We start from the raw sequence: 23,934 nt of genomic DNA, 5'->3' as shown, positions 1-23,934 counted from the left end.
CAAATCCGTTGACCCGTTCGTAAGCCATTTCGTGACATACAAACACCATTCCATTTTTATTTATATAGATTATCAAGTGCGATGCCGAGGTCCATGCATGATGCATACAGAATTGTAAATTTGTGTAAAATAATAATTAATTTGAACTTGGTGGGGATTGCTTATCAAACCTTCCGGTCCGCCTCATAGTTACGTACTATTTGGTGCTGGGTGTAGTTCCTGTTTTTCCAGCTGTATTGAAAAGCATGAGCCATAGTCTTTGGCATACAATCGGGTCTTTCTTTAGCAGAAAAGAACCGAAATGTCTATCGACGACCGGTAATTGCTAGCAGATATAGTGGAGAGCTTGTCTTGATACGTTCATCGCTTCAAGCTAGTTGAAAAACTGAATACACTGATTGCCTGTCGATCAGAGCCGAACTAGGCATAGATCGTCTACATACATCTGAATCTACATGTCTCCGATGTATTACATCGTTCCAGGTGGGAGTTATCTGATATGTGAATATGGTACCATAACAGAATTTTTCATTTGGATGAAGTGATAATATTCCGCAAACTGTATCACACATCTACAGAATGTATTGCGTGAAGTTAAGACATAGCAGAGTATTGGGTACATAGGACCAAGTCCCTGCCGGGTAGCGCGAAACTGATGAGCGATAGACAATAGAATCATCAACACTGCCATAAGGGATAGTAAGCATGTGACTATTGTCGAAACTATGATTAGGAGGCAAATCAACATCCCAAGATCAAATTTTTGTTACAACCCAATGTAGGTATTATTAAATTAGGCTGTAGAAAATAATAAATGCTCGTAGTCTGTTTTCTTCGAATACACATGTATAAATTGTTAAAATTGACGAATCATACGCGGAATTTATTAAACGGATCATGAAATTAGGTCTGATCTGCACCTAAAATCTCGGATCCAAATAGTTTTATAAATAAAAATTGTGTCTAAATAAAACGTGCAGGCCAACAAAACATAATTGAGTAGGAGTTTACAAGTTACTTAGCACATGAAAAGCATTTTGAAAAGGGATTTTGACGGTTCGATTGGCGGCTTACCGCCTACTCGCATTTCTCCCTTTTAGGATCTCTACTCACAACAAAAATTATTTAACACAAACTAATATCAGATGGGCCGCCATTCTGTGGAGTGATGTGGCCCCTTCCTTTCCTTGTTTTATTATCTTTCCAGAACAACCGAAATGAAGAAGGAAACCTCCAAGCCATTGTGGAGAAGTGATGTCACAACAGGAAGATACGCATACCCGGCACGCAAATACCCCCACCTCAAGATCGTGGAAGGTCGTAAATCGGTTTGATTACATGCATAATAATAAATATTTACACCCTGACAGAACTGCCTATCTCAAAAATAGGTAAGAAGGGCGGGACGATGGTGCGAGCCTACCCACTCTGTCATCGGTGGGCGTCGGGCGTGCTAACGGGTATAGCAAGGCCTATGGGGCTCTGCCTGCACAAATCATGTTTTCTTTCTCTTTCACTTTTTGTGAATTTGCTAACAACAATGCCATTAAAGTAAATCCAATACAGGAATGCAGTGCAGAGCCTCATAACGCCGTTTTCGGTAAACGTATTTCCCAGCGTGGGGGTTTATAGGGATGTTTTTTTTTCCTGTTCGGATGCGCCACTGCGACCAGTATTTAGATCTATTGTGGCATTACCCGTATCCTTAGTGTATAGTGCATGTCGCATTACTCCATTTCCATTGATAGGTAATGAAGCATCGATTTCTGTACAGTTCTTGTTTTGATTCCTCAGATATGGATACAAATCGACTATGGTGAAAAGATCCCGCTATTTACACCCTTCATAGAAATTCACATCTCAGCGAAGGCGCGCCCCTTAGCAAACATAATCGATTAAATTTCTGAGAAACCAAATCGGTACTACTGATATTTGACCATGCAACGGAACTCTAGTCCCATCCTTGTTTCGCCTTTAGTTTAGTCCCAGAAAATACTAGAAAAAAAGGGGCTTTATGCTAGCAGCAAAACCGAATCATGCTAGAAAATTTGTTTAGTAATCAGAATTCACGTGAGTCCTTGAATTACCAGTACTTACAGTCCTTGTTGAGTTAATACTCATGATTGTTATCCTGGCTTCAAGTGTAGTCTCGGGACTGACCAACTCCGAGTCTTTAACCATCTGCTAGGTAAAATAGATTAATTTTCAGAAACTGTTGCCAGTAACAAGGACTTTGTACCGCGAATCCTTGAATTACCAGAACATATTCGCTAGCCCGAAAACAAGATGAGACTAGGGTTCAAATTGGTAGATCTTACCTCGTAACGCACCACGAAAAGGTGATCTACCCGCGTTACGGGTAAGGGATGTTTGTGTAAACAACGCAGATTGGCCATGGCTAGGGGGTGCGTTGATATTAGCAGATTAGCAGAATAATAATTAATTTGAACTTATCATTGGTAATTTGTACAAATTTCAATTCTAAATAAATAATGAGTATACGCAAATAAATATACATTTTGCATAAATAAAATTTGCGTTTTGTCAGTTTTGAAGTTTCATTCCATAGAATGCTGATCCAGGTTTTGGAGATGATCCGGATACCACTGAAGGCAGTTGACCATCCATGGTCGCCGGCATGACTCTTGGCTGACCTTCATGTACAGTGACTGGCTGTCATGTTCAGACTGATACGATGCTGAAGATGGTCTGCCTTGAAGAGCGCTATTCCCGGCTCGATGAATGCTTTTTCCGTCAGCTTGCAGAAGCGATGTTAAATCAGGAAAAACGCTGGTTAACGCTGATCTTACGTTGCCTTCTTGGTGGATAATTCACTGAAGATGCCAGAGCATAAAATCGATCCGAGGGATTTCTGTATTTCACGATAAAGCAAACGAATTCACAACATAACACCAATTCTCTTAAAATAACTATTTCAAAACAAACAAACCTGCAACATGCATTCAAAAATAAAGAAAACGAAATGCATCCAACAGCAACTTCTCAGCTCGATCTTAAAACTATTGGTTCATGAACTGGAAAAACAAATCACCATAAATTTCTGTATTGTTAAATATTTTAGATTAATTTAATCATTTTCTAGTTTGCTTCCAAATTGCTACTGTCTTCGTTACTAAATCAATGTACAAAATGGCGTCCTCCAATGGGAGTGAATTATGGATATAAATGCACGGTAGTAAAGATTACACATTCTCTGTTTTTATTTTTACCATAAGCATGGTAAAATCGAGAACATTTGCTGTTGCTTTTTACTGAACATGTGGTCAAGTCAACTTCAAGAAGAATAGCTGTTGACTACATAAACACAGTTGAAAGTGCACTGCTGTAGCCTTGTGAACATGGTAATTTGAACAACATTGTTTTTATTAATATGATTATTTCATTCAATTTAACAGTATTTCGGAATAGTTGTGGTAACAACAATGTCGTGATTAAAGTTACTACAACATTATTTTCAGTGTAGCGCGATCAGTGAAAGGAATACACACATCAGTGGCGACGCTAGGCGGCCAGCACAGATAAACTGAATGTTCGAAGGGTTGTTGTCTGTACTTTTTGCCACTGGCGCCAACTGTTAGCGATTAAGATCAAAATAAACAGTCGTTACCCAATGAGAATATATACTAAGGTGTGGAAGAAGAAGCAACGGCTATGTATAAGTACAAAGAAAAATCGTAAACAAAAATAACTACGTCACTAATTTACACGGCTTCTTATGGGAGCTCGCTCGTTTGTAGTTGTGAAACATTTTGCACCGTACACGGATGTCACGCACACTAAATGTCTTCTTCCTCACCTCGGTATATATTCTCATTGGTCGTTACCCTATTGGTGAACGCACACTGAATAGTTGGGTATTTCGGAACGACACAAAACTACACTCCCAAACCATGCTTGTTCCTGGTTACTTGTCTGTGTTTTGCACACCGTGTTTATTTCGGGTTTCCTTTATCAAATCATACCTCTCTATTAAACACTAATCACATTCTTTTTTTATTTTGTTAGTCAAATATCATATTGTTGTTTACTGTTTTTTTTCCTTCTGATGTGTGGTTGTGACTTTGGGGGGAATCTCGCGTCTTCCGTCCGCGAACGAGAAAGCTCCCTCCATAACTCTCTCCATCCCAACACGGAAATATTTGAAATCCAAACCACACAAGCCGGGACACGAGGGAGAAAAAATGCCTGTATTATACTTTAGAGTTTCCCAAATATGTATGTAATATGTTGTCGGCTTGCTATACGTAAGGGTTTTACACATTGTCTTCAAGGGAAGCATTTTCTCGAAACTGGGTGATCAATCGGAAAAGGCCATCATTACTTGTTCTGATCATGGTTCGATAGTTTTAAACGGATTCTACAACGGCATTGTTTAATCATTATTGAATTTATACGAAGTTTGTGGACCAATTCTATTTGTCAATTAATAACAGTGCGAAGTCAGTTTAGTATTTTTCAATGTCTTGGATACAAAGTATGGTCTGGTGAAGGTCTTTCAATATCAAACAGATCAATCTGGAAACGTGGAAGTCTTGTAAATGTGTTTTGATTGAATGTCTGCATCAAGTTCGGCTGCTAGTTGAGGATTACTTAATCATCACCATGGTTAAGTCAATTACCTACATTTTTCATCATTGGTTCGATTCTCGGACCGTTTTAACGCCTTAGAGCCTGTCTGTACGTGGTAGAGAAGAAAAACTAACAAGAGTCAGGGGGCTGATTTTGCATACTCAGAACAGTAAAGCTAGAAGTGTGTATGCGTGATGCTTCCTAGAATTGGAAGCCGTCCATTGGCACAGATTGATCGGCGTTGAACTGGAACTGGTTGTTCTCGGTAGACGGGGCCACGGCCACGTCCTCCTCGTCATTGCTGAAGTACGTCCGGATGATGTTGAAGGTTTTCTCGTAGATCTCGGTATTTTGATGCGATTGCAGGAATTCGATTTTGTCCAGACCTGGAAGTGAGAGCAATTTATGATGAGACTTCGGTGGAAATGATCATCGGAGCAGAGCTAGTAGAGTTCAGATTCCAGCGGGATCCCCAAAGAAATTGTTAGAGATACCCTCTGCAAAATTTCGTAAGGATCGTTCGTCCTTACGAAACAGGAAACAGTTATTCCTGTTCCATCTTTTTTCGGTCTCTTATTTGAGGCATGGGGTCTCTAAAGTTCCCATTTATTAGACACTACTATTAGCTATCAACGAATGGCAACTTACCGTAGCATTCCTCGATCAGAACGGCATAGGGATTTGGTTTAACCTTGTGTTGGTTGCCTGCCTTGAGTATGTTCTCCAAACCATTCAGAGCGACCGTTACAATCTTCGGATCCATCACGGTGAGCAATTCACACATGGGAGGCACGCAGCCGGCTTGAACCTGTAGGAAGAGTATACTGGATTAGCTATCAGGAAGCTTTTCAAGTGATTATAGATACTCACCAAGTACTTGATCTGATCCACGGTGCCACCGCTGGTGGCATTCGTGATCGCCCAGGCCGCCTCTTTCCGCGTCTTAAAGTCCGCCTTCGACAACAGATCGATAATGCTCGGGAAGATGTTGGCGTCGATGACGGCCTGGATCTGCTGCCGATTGCCGGCGGCTATATTCGAGATGGTCCAGCAGGCCTCCTTCCGGATGGTTTCCTTTGGCGAACTGAGCAGCTGCAGGATACACGGTAAGGCATTGCAGTTGAGAATTAGCTGTGTTTGCGTGTCGTTGCCGGTGACGATGTTTCCGACTGCTCGCAGGGCCGCTGAAACCACGTTATTGTTGTTGTGTCTGGAAACGGGCAATGGTTCCGGAATAAGACTTTTAGCTTAACTATGGTATTTGGGTCAATATGATTCTATACACCTTAACCATAACTTTAGGAAGGTTAAGTGACCCTCATAATCCCATTCCCCTACTTACAGCAACAACTCGACCAGCCTCCGACAGCAGCCGGCCTCGATAACTGCCTGAATGTTATCGTTCGGCCCATCGGACAGATAACTCACAGCCCAAACGGCGTCGCCCAGCACTTCCACATCGCTGTGGAACATTAACCGGGCCAAAATGGGTAATCCTTTCTCCACCTTGGAGAAATCCGGTGGGGGGTTCTTGCCGCGGCATAAGTTGGACAGGGCCCAAACTGCGTTCCGCGTCAGATTTAACCGGGTGGACGAGTTTAGGACGCTGTAATTAAACAATTGAGAACCGCTGTTATAAAAGAAGACCTTTTAAGTCACGAGACCAAACTTACAGTAGCAGTGGTTCCAGTACGCCGGCGTCCAGAACGAAGTTCCTGCACTCGGGAGAATCCCCGGCGATATTGCCCAACGCCCAGACGGCCTGTTCCTGTACGTCGATGTGAGGACTTTCCAGCAGTTTGATAAAGATGGGAACGGCGCCGGCCCCTATCACGACGCTGGTTTGCTCTGATGTGCCGGAAGCGATGTTGGTCAAGGCCCAGGCGGCTTCAAACTGTAATGAAAAAAAACCTCCGTTTAGCAATTTGCAATAAAAAATGTATGTGGCTGATTCTTGAAAATCTCCATGTTCCATGAAAAAAAATGTCAAGAAATCGAATGGTAATAGTTCCATGCACCGGAATCTTGTGAAAATGTCCGGTTTGCCCCATATTTCCAAAAAAAAAAATGCTATTTTTCTGGAATTTTGAAATGATTGCGGAATACAGAACAGTTGTAACTTATATTTTTCTTGGTGAAGAATAATCTGAAAGATCCCGTTTTGCCCCAATTTGTTCTAAAACTTTGCGGTGGATAACGAGTAAGGGTTTTAGAAGTAGGAAGAGCTCATGCCTGAAAAAAAGATCGTAAAGATGATAATACAAATCAAATCAAAGGGTCCGCGAAGCCGTTGCCAATATTTGTCGTGTTTCTTGGTTTTTATGACTAAATGTAAGGAATTTCTTAATTCGCTTGTTGTGCAAATGGATTTTCTCACGTCGGAATTTGGTTAACGCAAATGCACAATTTTTAATGATACAAAATTTATTCATAGTTGGTGTGAACCTAAGAAATAAGGTTTATTTCAACTGAATGTTGTATGTTTTGAACTTATATTTTCAATGCATTATTAAGCATTTATTACGTGCTCCTGTTTTATTAATATAAAACATTGATATTTGTATCTCAACGAACTTAAGTACAAAGAATCCTTGTGGGCGAGGATAGCGACAATATTTGAAGAGAGAAAACATCTGCGCCGAATGTTACTATCTTTTTGATGAACCTCTATGTATTTTTGTTAACCAAGTTAAAAATGAAATTCTTCATAGTTCAACGTCTTTGTAAACCTGCCAGTTAACAATGATTTCTTCATTTCAATAGATTAGTTTACATCAAACTTAAGATTGGCCTTTTCAAACTAATGTTCCTTGTTTAAAACAAACTAAAACTTTGTCTGTGCTAAAATGTTGGTTGTTTCTGCAACTGTCAAAAAAACCAATCAATTGACTGTTTGTTCCGAACAAATTTTTGTTGATTTTAAATGTTAATCCGTGAAAAAGTCAACATAAAAAATGGCTTGTTTCTTCCATCGTACGAGGCTGAATCAAATTAACATTTTGTTGGTATATGGTTATATGAATTAATTTTTAGGCTAGTTTGCAGCTTGTCAATGCTAGGTTTGTTGTCTGAATTCAGTTTTCCTTCAAAATTTTCAAATATTGCCTTATCTATATAAATAAAAATGGAATGGTGTTTGTATGTCACGAAATGGCTTACGAACGGGTCAGCGGATTTGGATAATTCTTTCTCCATTTTGTTCGTCTAGGGTTCCGACGTGTTTGTATGTATAAAAGTTCCAGGTTGTTCACCGGGAAAGTAGGAAAAACGGTACTGAACGGAACTGTCATTTTGTATGGGACGATTTATAGCGGTTTCCAACAGCCTACTTGATGGCGAGACGAAGTTTGCCGGGACCACTAGTTTTTAATAATTTAAAAACTTAAACTTACAAAAAAATGATTTTGTATCAATTTTGAATTTTTAAAATTAAATGAACTCAACATCCCTAAAAACCCAATTATTATTGTCCCTGAAGAAGAAAACTGTCAGGCTTCTCAGGAATTTTAGTTGACGATTTTCACGCAAGAACCAAAACAAAAGAATGGTCAATGTTGCGTTATGTCGTTTTCGATTATTCCCGACGGTGCACCGTGCGAGTGTAACAATTGACACCGGAAAATAGAACGGTTTCGGTGCAATATTTTGACAGCGTATGAGAGTATTAGTGAAGGCGTCAATCAAAACAAAATGTCATTATTCAAACAGATAGAACAGCTGTTTCTGTTATTCATGATTTGCTGTAAGGGATTCGGAAACATTTGATTCGTTCGGGTTTTGGATAGTTTGTTAATGGTGTTTACAACACTGGCTGAATGTAAAATGTTTAAATAAATGTTTGGCATATGAACATTAATTTATTTTTCCTGAGAATTGATGCCATGAATATATGCTAAAAAAATCAGAATTTTCATATTTCAATACTGTAAGGACTTATTTAATTTCATCGATCCTTCTTCTTCTTGGCATTAACGTCCCCACTGGGACAGAGCCAGCTTCTCAGCTTAGTTTTCTTATGAGCACTTCCACAGTTATTCACTGAGAGCTTTCTTTGCCATAGTGTTTAATTTTCTTACGGTTAATAACGTGCATATAGCAGTTGTTACCGAAACGTATTTAAAACCTGGATCTAAACTCAAAAGAGATCCTAACTTTTTTGTTTATCGTAATGATCGCCTTGATGGGGCATGTGGGGGAGTTGCAATCATCATTCATAGGCGTATAAAACATCAACTGTTTTCATCATTTGAAACTAAAGTTTTTGAAACTTTAGGTGTTTCTGTTGAAACACAGTTTGGTAAATATACTTTCATAACTGCCTATTTGCCTTTTCAATGCTCTGGGCAGCAAGTAAATTTGCTCCAAACTGACTTGCGTAAATTGACTCGCAATAAGTCAAAATTTTTTGTCATTGGTGACTTTAATGCCAAACATCGGTCATGGAATAATTCTCAAAGTAATTCCAACGGCAGAATTTTATTTGATGAGTGCTCTTCAGGATATTTCTCAATTCAATACCCTGATAGCCCCACATGTTTTTCCTCTTCTAGAAATCCATCTACGATTGATTTGGTCTTAACCGACTCTAGTCATCTTTGTAGCCAATTAGTTACTCATGCTGATTTTGATTCTGATCATGTCCCTGTTACATTTCAAATATCCCAAGAAGCGATTCTCAATCCTATCAGCTCCACTTTCAATTATTTACGAGCCGACTGGAATATATATAAAACGTATGTTGACTCTAATCTTGATGTTAACATTTCTTTAGAAACTAAACTTGATATTGACAATGCACTTGAAACTTTAACAAATTCCATTGTTGAAGCCAGAAGCATTGCAATTCCAAAATGTGAAGTAAAATTTGAATCCGTGATTATAGACGATGATCTTAAACTCTTGATCTGTCTTAAAAACGTGAGGAGAAGGCAATTCCAACGCACTCGCGATCCTGTTATGAAAATTATATGGCAGGATTTGCAGAAAGAAATCAAGAAACGTTTTGCTCAATTAAGAAACAAAAATTTTGAAAATAAAATTTCTCAATTGGACCCTGGCTCTAAGCCCTTTTGGAAATTATCGAAAATCTTGAAAAAACCTCAGAAGCCAATACCGGCATTGAAAGAGGAAAACAAATTATTACTAACTAATTGCGAAAAAGCTCAAAAACTTGCTATGCAGTTTGAAAGTGCGCACAATTTTAATTTAGGACTTACTAGTCCAATTGAAAATGAAGTTACTCAGGAGTTCGAAAATATTCTCAATCAAGAGAACGTTTTCGAAAATGCCTGGGAGACTGATTTGGAAGAAGTGAGAACTATTATTAAAAAATTCAAAAACATGAAAGCTCCTGGCGATGATGGAATTTTCTACATCCGCATCAAGAAACTTCCAGAAAGTAGCTTATCATTTTTAGTTGATATATTTAACAAATGTTTTCAATTAGCATATTTTCCTGACAAATGGAAAAATGCTAAGGTTGTTCCAATTTTAAAACCAGACAAAAATCCTGCAGAAGCTTCTAGCTATCGTCCAATCAGTTTGCTTTCCTCCATCAGTAAACTTTTTGAAAAGGTTATTTTGAACAGAATGATGGCCCACATCAACGAAAATTCAATTTTTGCCAATGAACAGTTCGGATTCCGCCATGGACATTCGACCACTCATCAACTTTTACGTGTAACAAATTTGATCCGTTCCAACAAATCTGAAGGCTACTCTACTGGTCTTGCTCTTCTAGACATAGAAAAAGCATTCGACAGTGTTTGGCATGAAGGTTTGATTGTAAAATTAAAAAACTTTAATTTTCCAACATACATTGTTAGAATAATTCAAAGTTATCTGTCAAATCGTACACTTCAGGTTAATTATCAGAATTCCAGGTCTGAAAGACTTCCTGTAAGAGCTGGTGTTCCTCAAGGCAGCATTTTGGGACCAATATTATACAATATTTTCACATCTGACTTACCTGAGTTACCTCAGGGATGTCAAAAATCTTTGTTTGCGGATGACACAGGCCTCTCCGCCAAAGGTCGAAGCCTGCGTGTCATCTGTAGTCGATTGCAAAAAAGTTTGGATATTTTTTCTTCATACTTGCAAAAATGGAAGATTTCTCCTAATGCTTCCAAAACTCAACTAATAATATTCCCACATAAACCAAAAGCTCTTTATTTGAAACCTTCAAGTAGACATGTCACGATGAGAGGGGTTCCAATAAATTGGTCAGATGAAGTTAAGTATCTAGGGCTCATGCTAGATAAGAATTTAACTTTCAAAAATCACATTGAGGGCATTCAAGCCAAATGTAATAAATATGTAAAATGTCTCTATCCCCTTATTAATAGAAAATCAAAACTTTGTCTTAAGAACAAGCTTTTGATATTCAAACAAATTTTCAGGCCAGCCATGTTATATGCTGTACCAATATGGACTAGCTGTTGTAATACCAGGAAGAAAGCTCTGCAGAGAATTCAAAATAAAATTTTGAAAATGATTCTGAGGCTTCCTCCCTGGTATAGTACCAATGAGTTACATAGAATATCCAATGTTGAAACATTGGAACAAATGTCAAATACAATCATTAATAATTTCAGGCAAAAATCGTTACAATCTTCTATTGCCACGATTAATGCGTTATATGTTTAGGTTAAGTTAGGTTAAGTATATTAAAAACGTTTTTTTTTTCTCTTATAAGCAGGTGAAATCAACTCACCTGTAAAAAAAACTGAACTGCTACGGCAAATGAAATGTAATATGTTGTTAACAAAATGTTAATTAAATCTTAAATTTGTTTTACCAAATTAGGATGATAGTGTTGTCAAATAACACAGAACACCTAGATATAAGAAATGAATGTAATGTTTAGAATGATACTAATAAAGAAAATTTAAAAAAAAAAAACTGGTTCTTAAGGAGCCTATTATAAAATTTCTTCAAATATGCATAGCAGTTTCCAGGTTATGTTTTTTAAGAGAACGTGCCAATAATTTTCGTAATGTTCTTGGCGAGATCTTCGTGATCTTCGTGATCTTCTGGTGCAAAGATACGATCTGGTGAAAAAACATTTGATTATAGTGGAAATCTTTCAACGAACAGCTGGCGGGATTTTTGTTGGAATCCTTCAAAATGCTTATGTTGATTTTATGTTGAATTTTGGCCGTATTTCCAAAGGAACATAGCAAAACTCCTAAACTATTTATTTTTATTTATTTATTTTTAAATTTTTGATAGATTTTCTTTTTTGGCAAAAAAGTTGTTGTAGTTTCAATTTTTCTTTATGGGGGCTGGGCGAGATCATTGGGATATCTGGCTTAATTATTTATTTTCATGAAATTCGATTCATATAATATAAGTTCTAAGAGGTCCGTGAGATATTTCTAGAGCCTTCAAGAGGTCCGTGACTTCAAAAAGATTGAGAACCACTGCAATAGAGTTTGTACCCTTTGACAAATACGCGTATTTCGAACTCAACTGTAAGGCCGTCTTTAGTATCATGTACAAGTACAATGTTGAACAGTAAATTTGGGAACGCATATTTTTTTCTTAGCTATGTTATGTCACGTACAAAGCGAAACTTTATATGAAATTCTTACAAAGTATTGTATTCATCAGCATAATCAGCTTTCACAGTTCATGTTAAGATATTACCTACTATATTTTCGACGATGGGCCAAACGCGACCTAGAAATCAATAAATAGAGTACATGAATTCTTCAAAACCGAAGTACATGATAGCAGGCATGATTGGACTTATTGGAGATTTGTTTGAAGTTGTTGAAGACTTAGTTAAGCTTAAAACACTTGTGACGTATGGCAATGATGTTTCTTACACTCCCGTGCAAAAGTTTGGGTTCACTCCCTAAAAACATACAAAACTGAAGCGATGTAGGTACGATAGGCAAACAGTTTCAACACTAAATAAATCGCACTCGCTCGTTCCGCGTGTGTATGAAACATGAGATGGATGGATATTGGTTATGAAAGGGGTCCGCGTGGTCTGTAGGGATTTGAATTCTAAACTTGTAACCAACTCAGTTATTGGGTCACCAAGTGGCTCGGTAGCTTAGTTGGTAAAGCGCTCGTCTAGCATACAAGAGTCCTGGGTTCGAATCCCAGCCGAATACGTGGATTTTTTTCATAATTTCACCCATAATTTGTCCATCTTTACCACGCGTAATGAGTTAATTAATACAAAACTGTTCAGTCCATATCTCTGTGATTACGCGTTGATTTTTGTATACTAATTTTTTACTTAAAATTGTGACATTTTTCCAAAATTGCAAATTGTGATTTGCGTGCGGTTCAGGTGAATCCAAACTTTTGCACGGTGACTTACTTGAATGACTGTTTCATTGATTTTGAATAGTTTTCAGATTTTTCCGCAAACATTTCGTGAGTGCTCTTCAAAGAATATAATATTACGATCCTAATGACACCTTGTTATACAATTTTGGTCGATCCAATGCTGAGGAAATTAGTTATGTTTTTTTCAGTGAGTTTTTTGAAAAAATGTCACAATTTTAAGTAAAAATTTAGTATACAAAAATCAAAAAATGTTTTTGGAAAATACATACGAAGAATAACTCTTTGCCTTTCGAATGCGGCTTAGAGAGTTTCAATTGGACGCGTAATCACAGAGATATGGACTGAAAACTTTTGTATGTTTTTAGGGGGTGAACCCAAACTTATGCACGGGAGCGTATGTAGTTAAAATCTGGTTGTGGCTGAGAATATAGAGTACCCTAAGATTAATGTTGAATGCTGAGGAAAATATTCGATGGAAAACAAGACATATACTTCACGAGTAGTAGTAATCGATTAAGTTTTCAGCTTAAACGGATGTTTGGTTCTCCAGATTCGTGTTCTTGAAAATTTGAGGTTTGGCTTCGATTTATCTTCACCTTAAATACTAAGCTTACTGTTTGAGGCCATGTAAAACATACTTAAGCCACTCTGGTAAGTTGAGTCAGTTTTAAATATTCCCAATCATAACAACAGTAACAATTATATATTTGTTGAGAACAGTATGGTCAACTTTTTCAGTGTTTTGGAAGTTTTTTTCAGTGCTATTGCGTATTTTAATATGAATTATATTGAAATCTTCATTCAAAAACTTCAAATAATTTTTTCTTGAGATACTTCCTCGGATTTTTTTTCTCAAAAATTGGTCCAGAAGTGCAGAATAACTTTAGGAATCGAGCCCTGTACTCAGATTTGATGGTCAATTTTCTTTCATAATAACGGTCTGTCGGGGCACCGTGAGCTTATTTAGCTAAAATGCTGTTTATACAGCTCATTTCAGCTAAATCAACTGTTGTTCACTGCATGAATCATCCCTCGATTAAACACTTTCCTAGAAAAAGTTCTGGGGGAACTTAATTGGGAAGCCCTGGAATTTACCACACCACATTGACGATAAAGCTACTAATTTTTAACATAGATTCTGAATATGTAAGAAACTGGATACCCCCAAACAAGCGAATATATGACAAATAACTTTTCGTTGCTTTGAAGGTTGCTTTGTATTATTACCCAGATTATTTTATACCAGGAAATATATATTTAGTTAGCTGCAATTAAATACAACTTTGTGTTATTCAAGAAAAATAGCACTGTTAGGGCGAACCGGACACTTATACACGATTCCGATGAAAGAAACTGTTACGAATTGATGCCTTATCAATGAAATATGAAGGGTTTCGAGAACCGCAATCGGCGGCAAGAATTAGGTGCCATTTTAAATCACAGAGATCCACCTACCTGCAGTGTAGAATTGGATGTGTTGGCCAGAAATTCGACGAACCGTGGAACAATGTTATGCTGGATGACCAGATCGATCGGTGGATTCGGTTCCTTGGAGAGCAGCTTCCGGAACTTCTGTGTGGCTGCCAGCTGATCTTGCACGTTCTCACTGTACAGGGCTAGCATCGTTTCCGGTTTGATCAGAGGATGCGTGTCCGTCGTTTGTGGCTCATCCTGAGGAGAATCATTTGTTAAAGTTGATCATGAATATCTATAGTTTGATGATTGAGATAACATACAGCAAGAATGGCGTCCTGGTCCAGTTCCTCGGCGGCGTTCACATTTCTCCGTTTGATCAGTTGCTGTTCGCGCTTTTGTTTGCGCAGCTGGATGCCCTCCTCTTCGCGCCGTCGGCGCATCTCTGTCGAGTCCAGGCCAACATTCTTGTACCGATGCCGATGGGCTGCGTTGTTCGACATCTGAAACGGGGAATCATCCTGGTTAGTGGGATTCGCTAGAGTATGACCTGCTAAGGGCTGGTAGCGACTAAGTGTCTAAAAAATGAGAGCGTTAGAGACCAGTTATAAAGGATACTATAGAGCCGGGTATCGAAAAAAGACTTGAAAGGGATCAAAATTGTCGTGAGCTTTTTTTTAATCAATAAAATTCCTTTTTCAAGATTTCTTCAGAAATTTAATCGGTAATTGATTCGGCATTTGCTCAGGGTTTCGCCTTTCGGGCTTCAGCTCCAGCTCATATTTTTTTGTTCAAATGCCGCAAAAACTTACCCATCAGCATTAAAAAAAATTGTTCATAACTTACCCTCTACCATAATTTAAAAACAATGAAATTTTATAAAAATCCATTGATATTTTGTTACTTATACAAAAATTGATAAAAAAATATATGAAAAAATAGAGCAATTCTCATCATATTTAGTTAATTGTATTAAGTATTAAAAAGAAAAAAAAATTATGTTATATAAAGTAGGGGTGGAGTGTCAAAAGTAGTCAGACTGCGTAACATGCCAAAACATACTAGATTTACTATTGATGTTACTTTCACCAATGGAGCGCTCACCCTATATTAATGTTGTCTACTGAACTCAAAATGATAGATCGTAAAAAATGTATGTTGAAACCAGTTCTGAAGATCGATTAAAGTCTCCTAACAAATCGCCAGGCTCTTACAATGTATGAATCCGTGTATAAACTGAACAAGAATCAAAAGTTTTTATAAGTTTGTCATTACCATATCAAACATAGTTTAGATATTTAAGCAAAATACGAAACAACATTTGTTCACTCAAAAAGCTTTAAAGTGTTACGAAGAAAGAGTCTGATTTTCAGCTTTAGTGTTTGAGAACTCTCAGATCACTCAATCGGAATTCGAATTCACCACCTTCAGCATGGCACGTGTGAGCATGGTCTTGCTAAACAGCCATGCGTGCGTACGGTAAGCGAAATGATTGAAGCATTGATCACAATCAAGTGTGGTAGAAAGAGTTGATTTATGAATAAACACGTTCAAATTATTGCACTGTTTGTGCATGCATTGATTATTTATGAGGCTTTCGGCAATATACAACTTTGAAGTAATGCATTAGTATATCACACTAGTTGGTAAATATTATGTTTGATTTCGATATGAAACTCCACCCAAAGTATATCCATCTAAGCTCACGAGGATTCTGAATTGAATTTCTCCAGTACATCTATTCCGCGTTACATCTTTTAGGGGCCTTCCTTAGCCGAGTGGTTAGAGTCCGCGGCTACAAAGCAAAACCATGGTGAAGGTATCTGGGTTCGATTCCCGGTCGGTCCAGGATCTTTTCGTAATGGAAATTTCCTTGACTTCCCTGGGCATGGAGTATAATCGTACTTGCCACACGATATACGAATGCAAAAATGGCAACTTTGGCAAAGAAAGCTCTCAGTTAATAACTATGGAAGTGCTCATAAGAACACTAAGCTGAGAAGCAGGCTCTGTCCCAGTGAGGACCGTAACGCCAAGAAGAAGAAGATCTCTGACGCCGCGTAAGGCATCAAGTGCTGACCTTGGAGACGTATTTGGTCAACTGACCTCGCAAGCGTATACACATAGAATTTGTTTCATTATCAAATCAGTATATATTCCAAAACAAAGAAATCAGTGTTCTTAAACGTGATACATACAAGAAAGGCATGCACCAGAACTAATCCAATGCCAAATCGATGACACATAAGTAAAGATTCTTATTCACTTGGTGTACCTTAGAGCTAAGATAAGTGAGTAATTGCAGTACAGCTAATGATATTTCGATAAACTCCAAGCTAATCCCAGTCGACTTAATAGAATAACACGGCTCGTATGGGGCTTCTGAAACCAAGGCTTGCCGAATCAATTTCACCACGATCCGTCTTGCAGCAGCGACCTCACACTGCTGCGTTTGCTGTTGCAACTCGCCCGAGGACCATTATTGGCGAATAGCGAGACTGCACACGGGTGGTGACATTACTATTTCTCCCATATACTGACTTCGCACTATGGACGACCAGGTGGCCAATAATCGAAAATAAACATCGTTCCGTAGTTGATATTTCTATTACCATATTCTAGGATTATCAAAGCAAGATACTATGTAGCTTCATTGATATTATATGTCAAAGAGTTTTTAGGAAAAATGAAAAATTCAATGCAAAGGCAAGGTATACACTGAATGAAATGCAATGCATAATCATAATATTTTCTACTGATCTTCAAACACTGTTGGAAAGCTATAATTATTAAAATTATTGTATTTAAATAAATGAATGCAACGAAATGAGTCATTTTTATATAGACTATCGTTCAGAAATTGGGTCCTAAAATGTTCAATGAAGTTTTCTTTTTATTCAATAACACGAAAGAGCATGTTACAACAACTACTTTAGCAATTTTTACCGCTCAAATAACGGCTATATCATGTTCAAACTTTGGTCCATAAATGAACGTTGACACTTTTAATCATGTTTGACGTTCGCTTAGTTGACAAAAACACCACAGAGGTTTTAGTTTTAACGCTGGGGTTGTTCCTATCTGACATTTCGGAAGGGACACGGAGAACAAAATATACCCAAAATTTGAGTTTAAGCCAAGGTGTGTGACAAAATCTAAAGAAACATGAGAAAATGTTTTTTGAACTTAAACCAACGAAAAACATTAAAAAATTGAGTAAACATGTGTTTTCGGCCTAAACTTAAGCGTTTGGCACTAGACGATTGATTGAATTTTAGGACAATAGGAACATTAGAGAAACCATAAGTGAAAAGAGAGACCAAATAGAGATTGAACTGAAAATAAAAAGAAACTAAACATGAATCAGAAGATAGGAGTTTTCATAAGAATTTTTTCCAGAAAATCCGGCCAGACATTTTTCTATAGATACTGTTTTTTTACTCGTGACATTACAAGTTTTACTGCATGCAGTTTGTTACGATTTTCTCCAGGAAATTCAATACAAACTTGTTCAGGTATTTGCCCTATGTTTCTTTAAGGTAAAACTCCGAAGATTTCTTCAATTTCGAATTAATTCATTGATTGTTTCACGGCCTGAGTTTTCCTGGAATTCATGAAGCGTTTTTTCCATCGATTTCCCTAGGATTTTTGTTTAGGACATCTTGATAAATTCAACCAGCCGTTTTTCCAGAGATGTCTCCACTGATTACTTAAGATTTGCCTGTTCAGGACGTTTTAAGATTTCAACATAAGTTTCTATAAGGATACCTTTAGACATTACTTGGAAAGTCCTCCAATTTCTCAAGAAGATATTTACTCAAATTTTTCTCAGGACTTTCTCCACGAATAATTGTCAAGAATCATTTTGAGAAATTGTGGGAAAATTGCTTAAAAAATTTGGGAGGCATTGTTGAAACAAATGATAAAAATGTTTGTAGAAATTCCTGGTGAACTCTGAAGACTGAGCAAACCAATCGTAGTAGCTTTAGTTAAATATTCAATCATAGCAATCTTGTTCGTAATTAGAATTAATAAAGATCACTTACAATTATACCGTCACAAGAAGCAGTTCGATTTTTCATTAACTCTGCTATTCAAGACAGGTTGGGCCCAGAATACCGTAACCTTGGAGACGGAAGATTGTTAGGCTGAAGAAAATTTTTTCACCGAAGAAGATGCAAGCCGAATTAAAGCCCTACCTTTTCGACGGGAAGAACTTCCCGAATTGGAGTTTCCGGATGGAGACTTTATTGGAGGAGCGGCAGCTGACCGATTGCATTCGACGGGAAGCGGACGAAATTCCGGAGTTCCAGGTAGCTGAGGAAGACACGGCACAGGTGAAGGCTGAGAAGGAGACAAGACTGGCGGAGCGGAAGCTTCTGGAAGCACGTTGCAAGTCGTTGCTGGTGGAGAAGATCGCTGATTCGCAGCTGGAGTACATCAAGGGCAAGTCCACTCCGAAGGCGATCTGGGCAACGTTACAGAACGTGTTCGCGAAGAAGGGAATTTCCGGCCAGTTTTACCTACTGAAGCAACTGGCCGTGATGAAGTACAGTGAAGCGGAACCGATGGAAGAGCACCTGCTGCGATTCGAGCGAATTATCCGTGAGTTGGCCTCGGCGGACATCGTGATGCACGAGCGGCTGGTGGTGTTCAATTTGCTACAAACCATGCCGAAATCCTTTCAACAGCTGGTGACAGTTCTCGAAACGCTACCGGCGGAACAGTGCACGCTCGACTTTGTGAAGGCCCGGTTGCTGAGTGAGAACGTGAAGCGACGGAACATTGGCGAGACGGAGAGCACGTTGGATGGCGAATCGGCGTTCTATGGTGAGCGAACAAAACTCAAATGCTTTGCCTGCGGGAAAGTGGGCCACAAGAAAGCAAGTTGCCCAACGAAGAAGGACACCGAGAAGCGGAAGCCGTCCGGGAAGCCCAAGAAGGAAAGAGCAAACGCTGCTGGTTCCGAGGTGGCATTCGTGATGGAGCCGCATGGTGACGCGACGGGCGGAGGTAAGAATGCAAATTATTTCCAATGGATTTTGGATTCGAGCGCATCGGAGCACATGGTGCACACAGCGAATTGCCTCCAAAACGTGGTGAAGTTGGACCAACCGGTCCCGATCGTAGTCGCATCTGGCAAGGTAGTGTACGGTCGGCACTCTGGAACCGTCAAGATGGTGTCGATGGTTGGTGGCCGGCGGATTAACAGCGTGGTGAACGACGTTTTGTACGTGCCGGAACTGCAGTACAATCTGTTTTCCATTCGGCGTGTCGGCAAGCTTGGGATGCGTGTGGCGTTTGGAAACGATGCAGTGGAAATCAAGCGCGGCGACGAGGTCGTTGCCACTGGTAAGCTATCCGGCAAGTTGTACGTGCTGAACGCCATTGTCGAACGTGGCCCGGTGGACGACGCATTAGTCACTCTATCGGTGAACGACTACGAGCTTTGGCATCGGAGGTTCGGCCACATAGGCAAGAGTGGTCTGAAGACTCTGGCGCGCGATGAGATGGTCAACGGCATGATGCTGAACAAGGAAGCCTTCCGGGAGAACGACATTTGCGAACCGCTATGTGCCAACGAATGAGCAGCAAGCAGATCTTCTGACGAAAGGTTTGTCGACGACGCCGTTCCGGAAACACCGTTCAACTATGGTTTAATCCATCGGTGTACTAAATTCACTCGGTCTGAGAATTGTGACACTTGAGCGGGGCACGCTTCCGTATGATCTCCACGTGATCTGGACCCGCTCTAGTGTCAAAGTTCTTCGACCGAGTCAGTTTAGTACACCCGTGGATAAGACCATTGGAGTTCTTCCACGATCAGTTTGAGGAGGGGTGTCAAGACTGAGCAAATCAATCGTAGTAGCTTTAGTTAAATATTCAATCATAGCAATCTTGTCCGTAATTAGAATAAATAAAGATCACTTACAATTATACCGTCACAAGAAGCAGTTCGATTTTTCATTAACTCTGCTATTCAAGACAAACTCTTGAAAAGATCTTTGAAAGAACTCCTTAATTTCTGAGAAAGTCATGATGGATTTGCTAGATAAATTTCCAACATTTTTTTTTGTCAGTAGCGATAGGGGTAGTACTGGGACTTTTAATCTACCCTAAGCTCCTTCCCTACATTTGCCTTTATAAGCCTCTATTACGTTCATCACACAGACGTTCCTAAGCAATGTTGCTCAAATGGTCACTGCGTACGCTAGCAGCAATCAACCCTTGCCGTAGTTTTGAAGTCTAGTATTCCAGACTACTATAAAACTATGATAAGACTTGAAATGCTACTAAAGTGGTTGAAGTGAAGAACGAAATAGTTTTATTAAAAGCTCCTCATTCCCCATTTCATTTCATCAGCCACTGTCACATAATTACAACACTTTTGTTCATCACTTATACCACTGATTATCACTCATTAACTTCGGTAATACACATCATATATGTATACTTTCCATTTTATCACAACTACAATTTGTATCACAATAACGTCACAATACTTTCATAATTCATTTTTATTACAATTTCCCATCTGTTCTTCTTTTCGGCGTTACGTCCCAACTGGGACAAAGCCTGCTTCTCAGATTAGTGTTCTTATGAGCACTTCCACAGTCATTAACTGAGAGCTTTCATTGCCGATTGACCATTTTTTCATGTGTACATTGTGTGGCAGGTACGAAGATACTCTATGCCCTGGGAATCGAGAAAATTTCCTTTACGAAAAGATCCTCGACCAGCGGGATTCGAACCCACGACCCTCAGCATGGTCATGCTGAATAGCTGCGCGTTTACCGCTACGGCTATCTGGGCCCCATCTGTTATCATTAATAAATTATTGAAAGATAATCGAACTACGATTAAGAAAGTTACAGAAAAAATAGAATCACTTCGATCAATTCCACTGCACTTGCTGTCACTTTTATCATGAATTCAGAGAAATGATTGCAGAATGTATTATAACCATCAATAAACTAGTAAGGTTATGTACATGTTTTAAACAATACTGTCACAATCACTTCTAATGCCATTTTCATCACCATACATTTCTTCAAATATCGTATAAATCTATCTTATTTTACTCGGACTTGATAGTTTATATTTATTGACTTGAAAAAGTATCACTGTACGCGCTAACACGCATAAAGCATGTTGACACTTTTTCAGCTGTGTCAGTGCAAAACCAACTGATTTTCTTTGATTCGAAATCGTGACATGAATTAGCAACAATCATCAATGACGCGTACAAATTTCAATGACGGCCTACTTCGCCTTAAGATGAATCGAAGCCATACTTCAAATTTTCAAGAGCACAAATCTGGAGAACCAAACACCCGTTTGAGCTGAAAACTTAATCGATTGGTCACCACCAGCTAGTGACCAATCGATTAAGTTTTCAACTTAAACGGATGTTTGTTTCTCCAGATTTGGGTTCTTGCAAATTTGAAATTTGGCTTCGATTCATCTTCACCTTAGAGAAACATAGTACAGGTCGGACTCGATTATCCGGAGTGTCGATTTTTTTTCACTCCGGATAATCGAATTTTCCGGATAATCGAATCACATAGAAAAAAAAGAAATCTTTGACAAAAGAGCTAAAATATCATCTTTTTTAGTTATTTTATTTATATGATGCGATGCCGTAGCAAGATTTTTTTTCTTGGAATAGTAGGGGTCTTTATAAGAAAAAAAATATTTTGACCAGCATACGTAAAAAAACACTTTTTCAAACCCCTACTTTTCTTAAATACGTTCTAAACTGCAAAACCAATCATATTGTATATTGCAATACCAAATTATCTCAGATTTATGCATAAAAATTGAAAAACAAGACCATCAAAAAACAAATTCCAAATAATCGAGTCTAAAATTCCGGATAATCGAATCCCGGATAATCGAGTCTCCGGATAATCGAGTCCGACCTGTAAAAATTGGTTTTCATGGCTACCTCGATGGTCCCTTGGATCGCATTTGCACTGGTCTTGTGTTTTAACTCGATACCATTAACTATGTGAGTTCTAATATGTATGATAGTTGACGCAACATCAATCACACAAGTGGCCTGTATGCATCATTGGAAACATGTCAATATCTCACTATAGGTTCTACTCAAATGTTTGCCTCGATAAAGCTTGTATATTAAAAACATAAATATGACATGAGATGGCAAACATATTTTGGCCACCACCCTGTATGCAAACTACCCATAGTGGCTTCATGTGCATGCACATGATTGAATCTTCGCTTCGCGCACACGTAAAAAAGTCTATGTTCCACATTGCTTCTCTGGGTGCTTTTTTTTGCAGTAGGTTCCCCCTTCTGTGTTCACTTCACCCTGCACTCCGCACACACCTTCTAGATCTTGGCCGCCACAGGCAGCAGCAGAAAGGCAGACTTTTCTTTCGACGCAAAACCACATTTTCACCACTTTGGGAGGCACCAGTTTGCGTTCCCCGTGCAGGTAAGATCCCAACGGCGTCCAATCCGAACAGGTTACTTACTTTGGTTCCGGATTTACAGGTGTAAATTAGCGATTTTCTACAGCACTGGAGGACACTTTCACGTTCATCAGAAAACTTTTGAAAGATTTTTGCCTGCAGCAGCAGAGGACAGCTCCGTGTACTTTGACGTTTTGTTGTTCTACGGTTCGAAAAGGGTCGGCTGGAGGGCGAGCAGCGTGCAGCTGTCAAAAAAATTGCAAAAGTCTACACAGTCGAAGCAGGGCTGCTGCGTGGAGTAAACTGAAATCGGGGCCAAAGCTCTGTCACTCACATAAGAACATGTCGAGCACACCATCGAAGAACATGACGAAAGAAGCAGATAAGGGATCATCTCCATCTCGTGATGCAAGCGAACGAGATAAAACAGAACTTATGGACATGATGCACCGATACAACGATATTAAGGATGCCACACAAAAAGTACTCGGAGCGCTGGCAGTGATGGAGGGAGCCACCGTGAAGGAGATGCACGTCCGGTACAACTTGCCGCTGGACTCGTGAAATTAAATATTATATTATATTGTTGTTTGTATTCGTTTCATTTCTAACCAAAGTGACGTGCTAGGCCCATTTTCGATTTCAACTGGTAACAGGGTCCTGAAGCCATGTCCCAATTTTAGTGCCAAACGCTTTAGTTTAGGCTAGTGATCCTTTATATGAGAGATAAGCGGAAGAAAATGGAATGCTTTGGCAACAGACCAGCAGTGCTGAGTTTGGTCGGTGTTGAGAAAAATATTGTAATACGGACATGACTTCCTCATTGCTAAAAAGTGTATTTAGTTTCGTCATAGATCTTTGAGCTACATTTCCCAGCTAATGAAGAGCAGAAAAAATCAACAAAAATTCAAAAAAGGAAAACATTTCATATATTTTGCTCCATGCAAAACAACTGTTACCGAAATAATTTCAAGCGGATTACATTACTCCTCAAGAAAAGTTCAAAACAAACATAACACATGCTCGTTTGGCTCACGCTTTGACAGTTCTCGCTGCTCGATTGGCTCACACTTTGGCAGAAATGTCAGCGTCCGCGAATCTCTCTTATAAAGGATCACTAGTTTAGGCCAAAAACACATGTTTACCCAATTTTTCAATGTTTTTCGTTTGTTTAAGTCCAAAAAACATG

The 23,934-nt window shown here is 38.9% G+C and overlaps 2 protein-coding genes across 2 annotated transcripts; one reads left to right on the top strand and one right to left on the bottom strand.

Moving 5' to 3' along the window:
* Window positions 1-3,918: 3,918 nt before the first annotated feature.
* Window positions 3,919-22,944, bottom strand: LOC5574064 (importin subunit alpha-6). The gene is made up of 8 exons (XM_021841901.1): window positions 22,809-22,944; window positions 14,631-14,810; window positions 14,350-14,565; window positions 6,264-6,484; window positions 5,933-6,196; window positions 5,461-5,800; window positions 5,239-5,398; window positions 3,919-4,976 (listed from the first exon to the last, which is right to left on the bottom strand). The coding sequence occupies exons 2-8, from the start codon at window positions 14,808-14,810 to the stop codon at window positions 4,792-4,794; spliced, it is 1,566 nt and encodes a 521-aa protein (XP_021697593.1). The 5' UTR covers window positions 22,809-22,944; the 3' UTR covers window positions 3,919-4,791.
* LOC110675903 (DNA repair protein SWI5 homolog) lies at window positions 22,906-23,629 on the top strand. Its single transcript, XM_021841902.1, has one exon. It carries the CDS (start codon window positions 23,088-23,090, stop codon window positions 23,307-23,309), a length of 222 nt encoding a protein of 73 aa, XP_021697594.1. The 5' UTR covers window positions 22,906-23,087; the 3' UTR covers window positions 23,310-23,629.
* Window positions 23,630-23,934: the final 305 nt, after the last annotated feature.

Source organism: Aedes aegypti, chromosome 2 (genome assembly GCF_002204515.2).
Source record: "Aedes aegypti strain LVP_AGWG chromosome 2, AaegL5.0 Primary Assembly, whole genome shotgun sequence".
Lineage (NCBI taxonomy): Eukaryota > Metazoa > Arthropoda > Insecta > Diptera > Culicidae > Aedes > Aedes aegypti.
The sequence above is the reverse complement of the archived record's forward strand: the minus strand, read 5'-3'. Positions and strand labels throughout refer to the sequence as shown.

What these genes read in the sequence shown, in the direction of transcription:
- LOC5574064 (XM_021841901.1), bottom strand. Translation starts at nt 14,810, where the DNA reads ATGTCGAACAACGCAGCCCATCGGCATCGGTACAAGAATGTTGGCCTG. An exon ending in CATCCAATTCTACACTGCAG is followed by an intron (nt 6,485 to 14,349) that starts GTAGGTGGATCT and finishes TTTTCATTACAG; the next exon opens with TTTGAAGCCGCCTGGGCCTT. An exon ending in AGGCTGGTCGAGTTGTTGCT is followed by an intron (nt 5,801 to 5,932) that starts GTAAGTAGGGGA and finishes GCCCGTTTCCAG; the next exon opens with ACACAACAACAATAACGTGG.
- LOC110675903 (XM_021841902.1), top strand. Translation starts at nt 23,088, where the DNA reads ATGTCGAGCACACCATCGAAGAACATGACGAAAGAAGCAGATAAGGGA.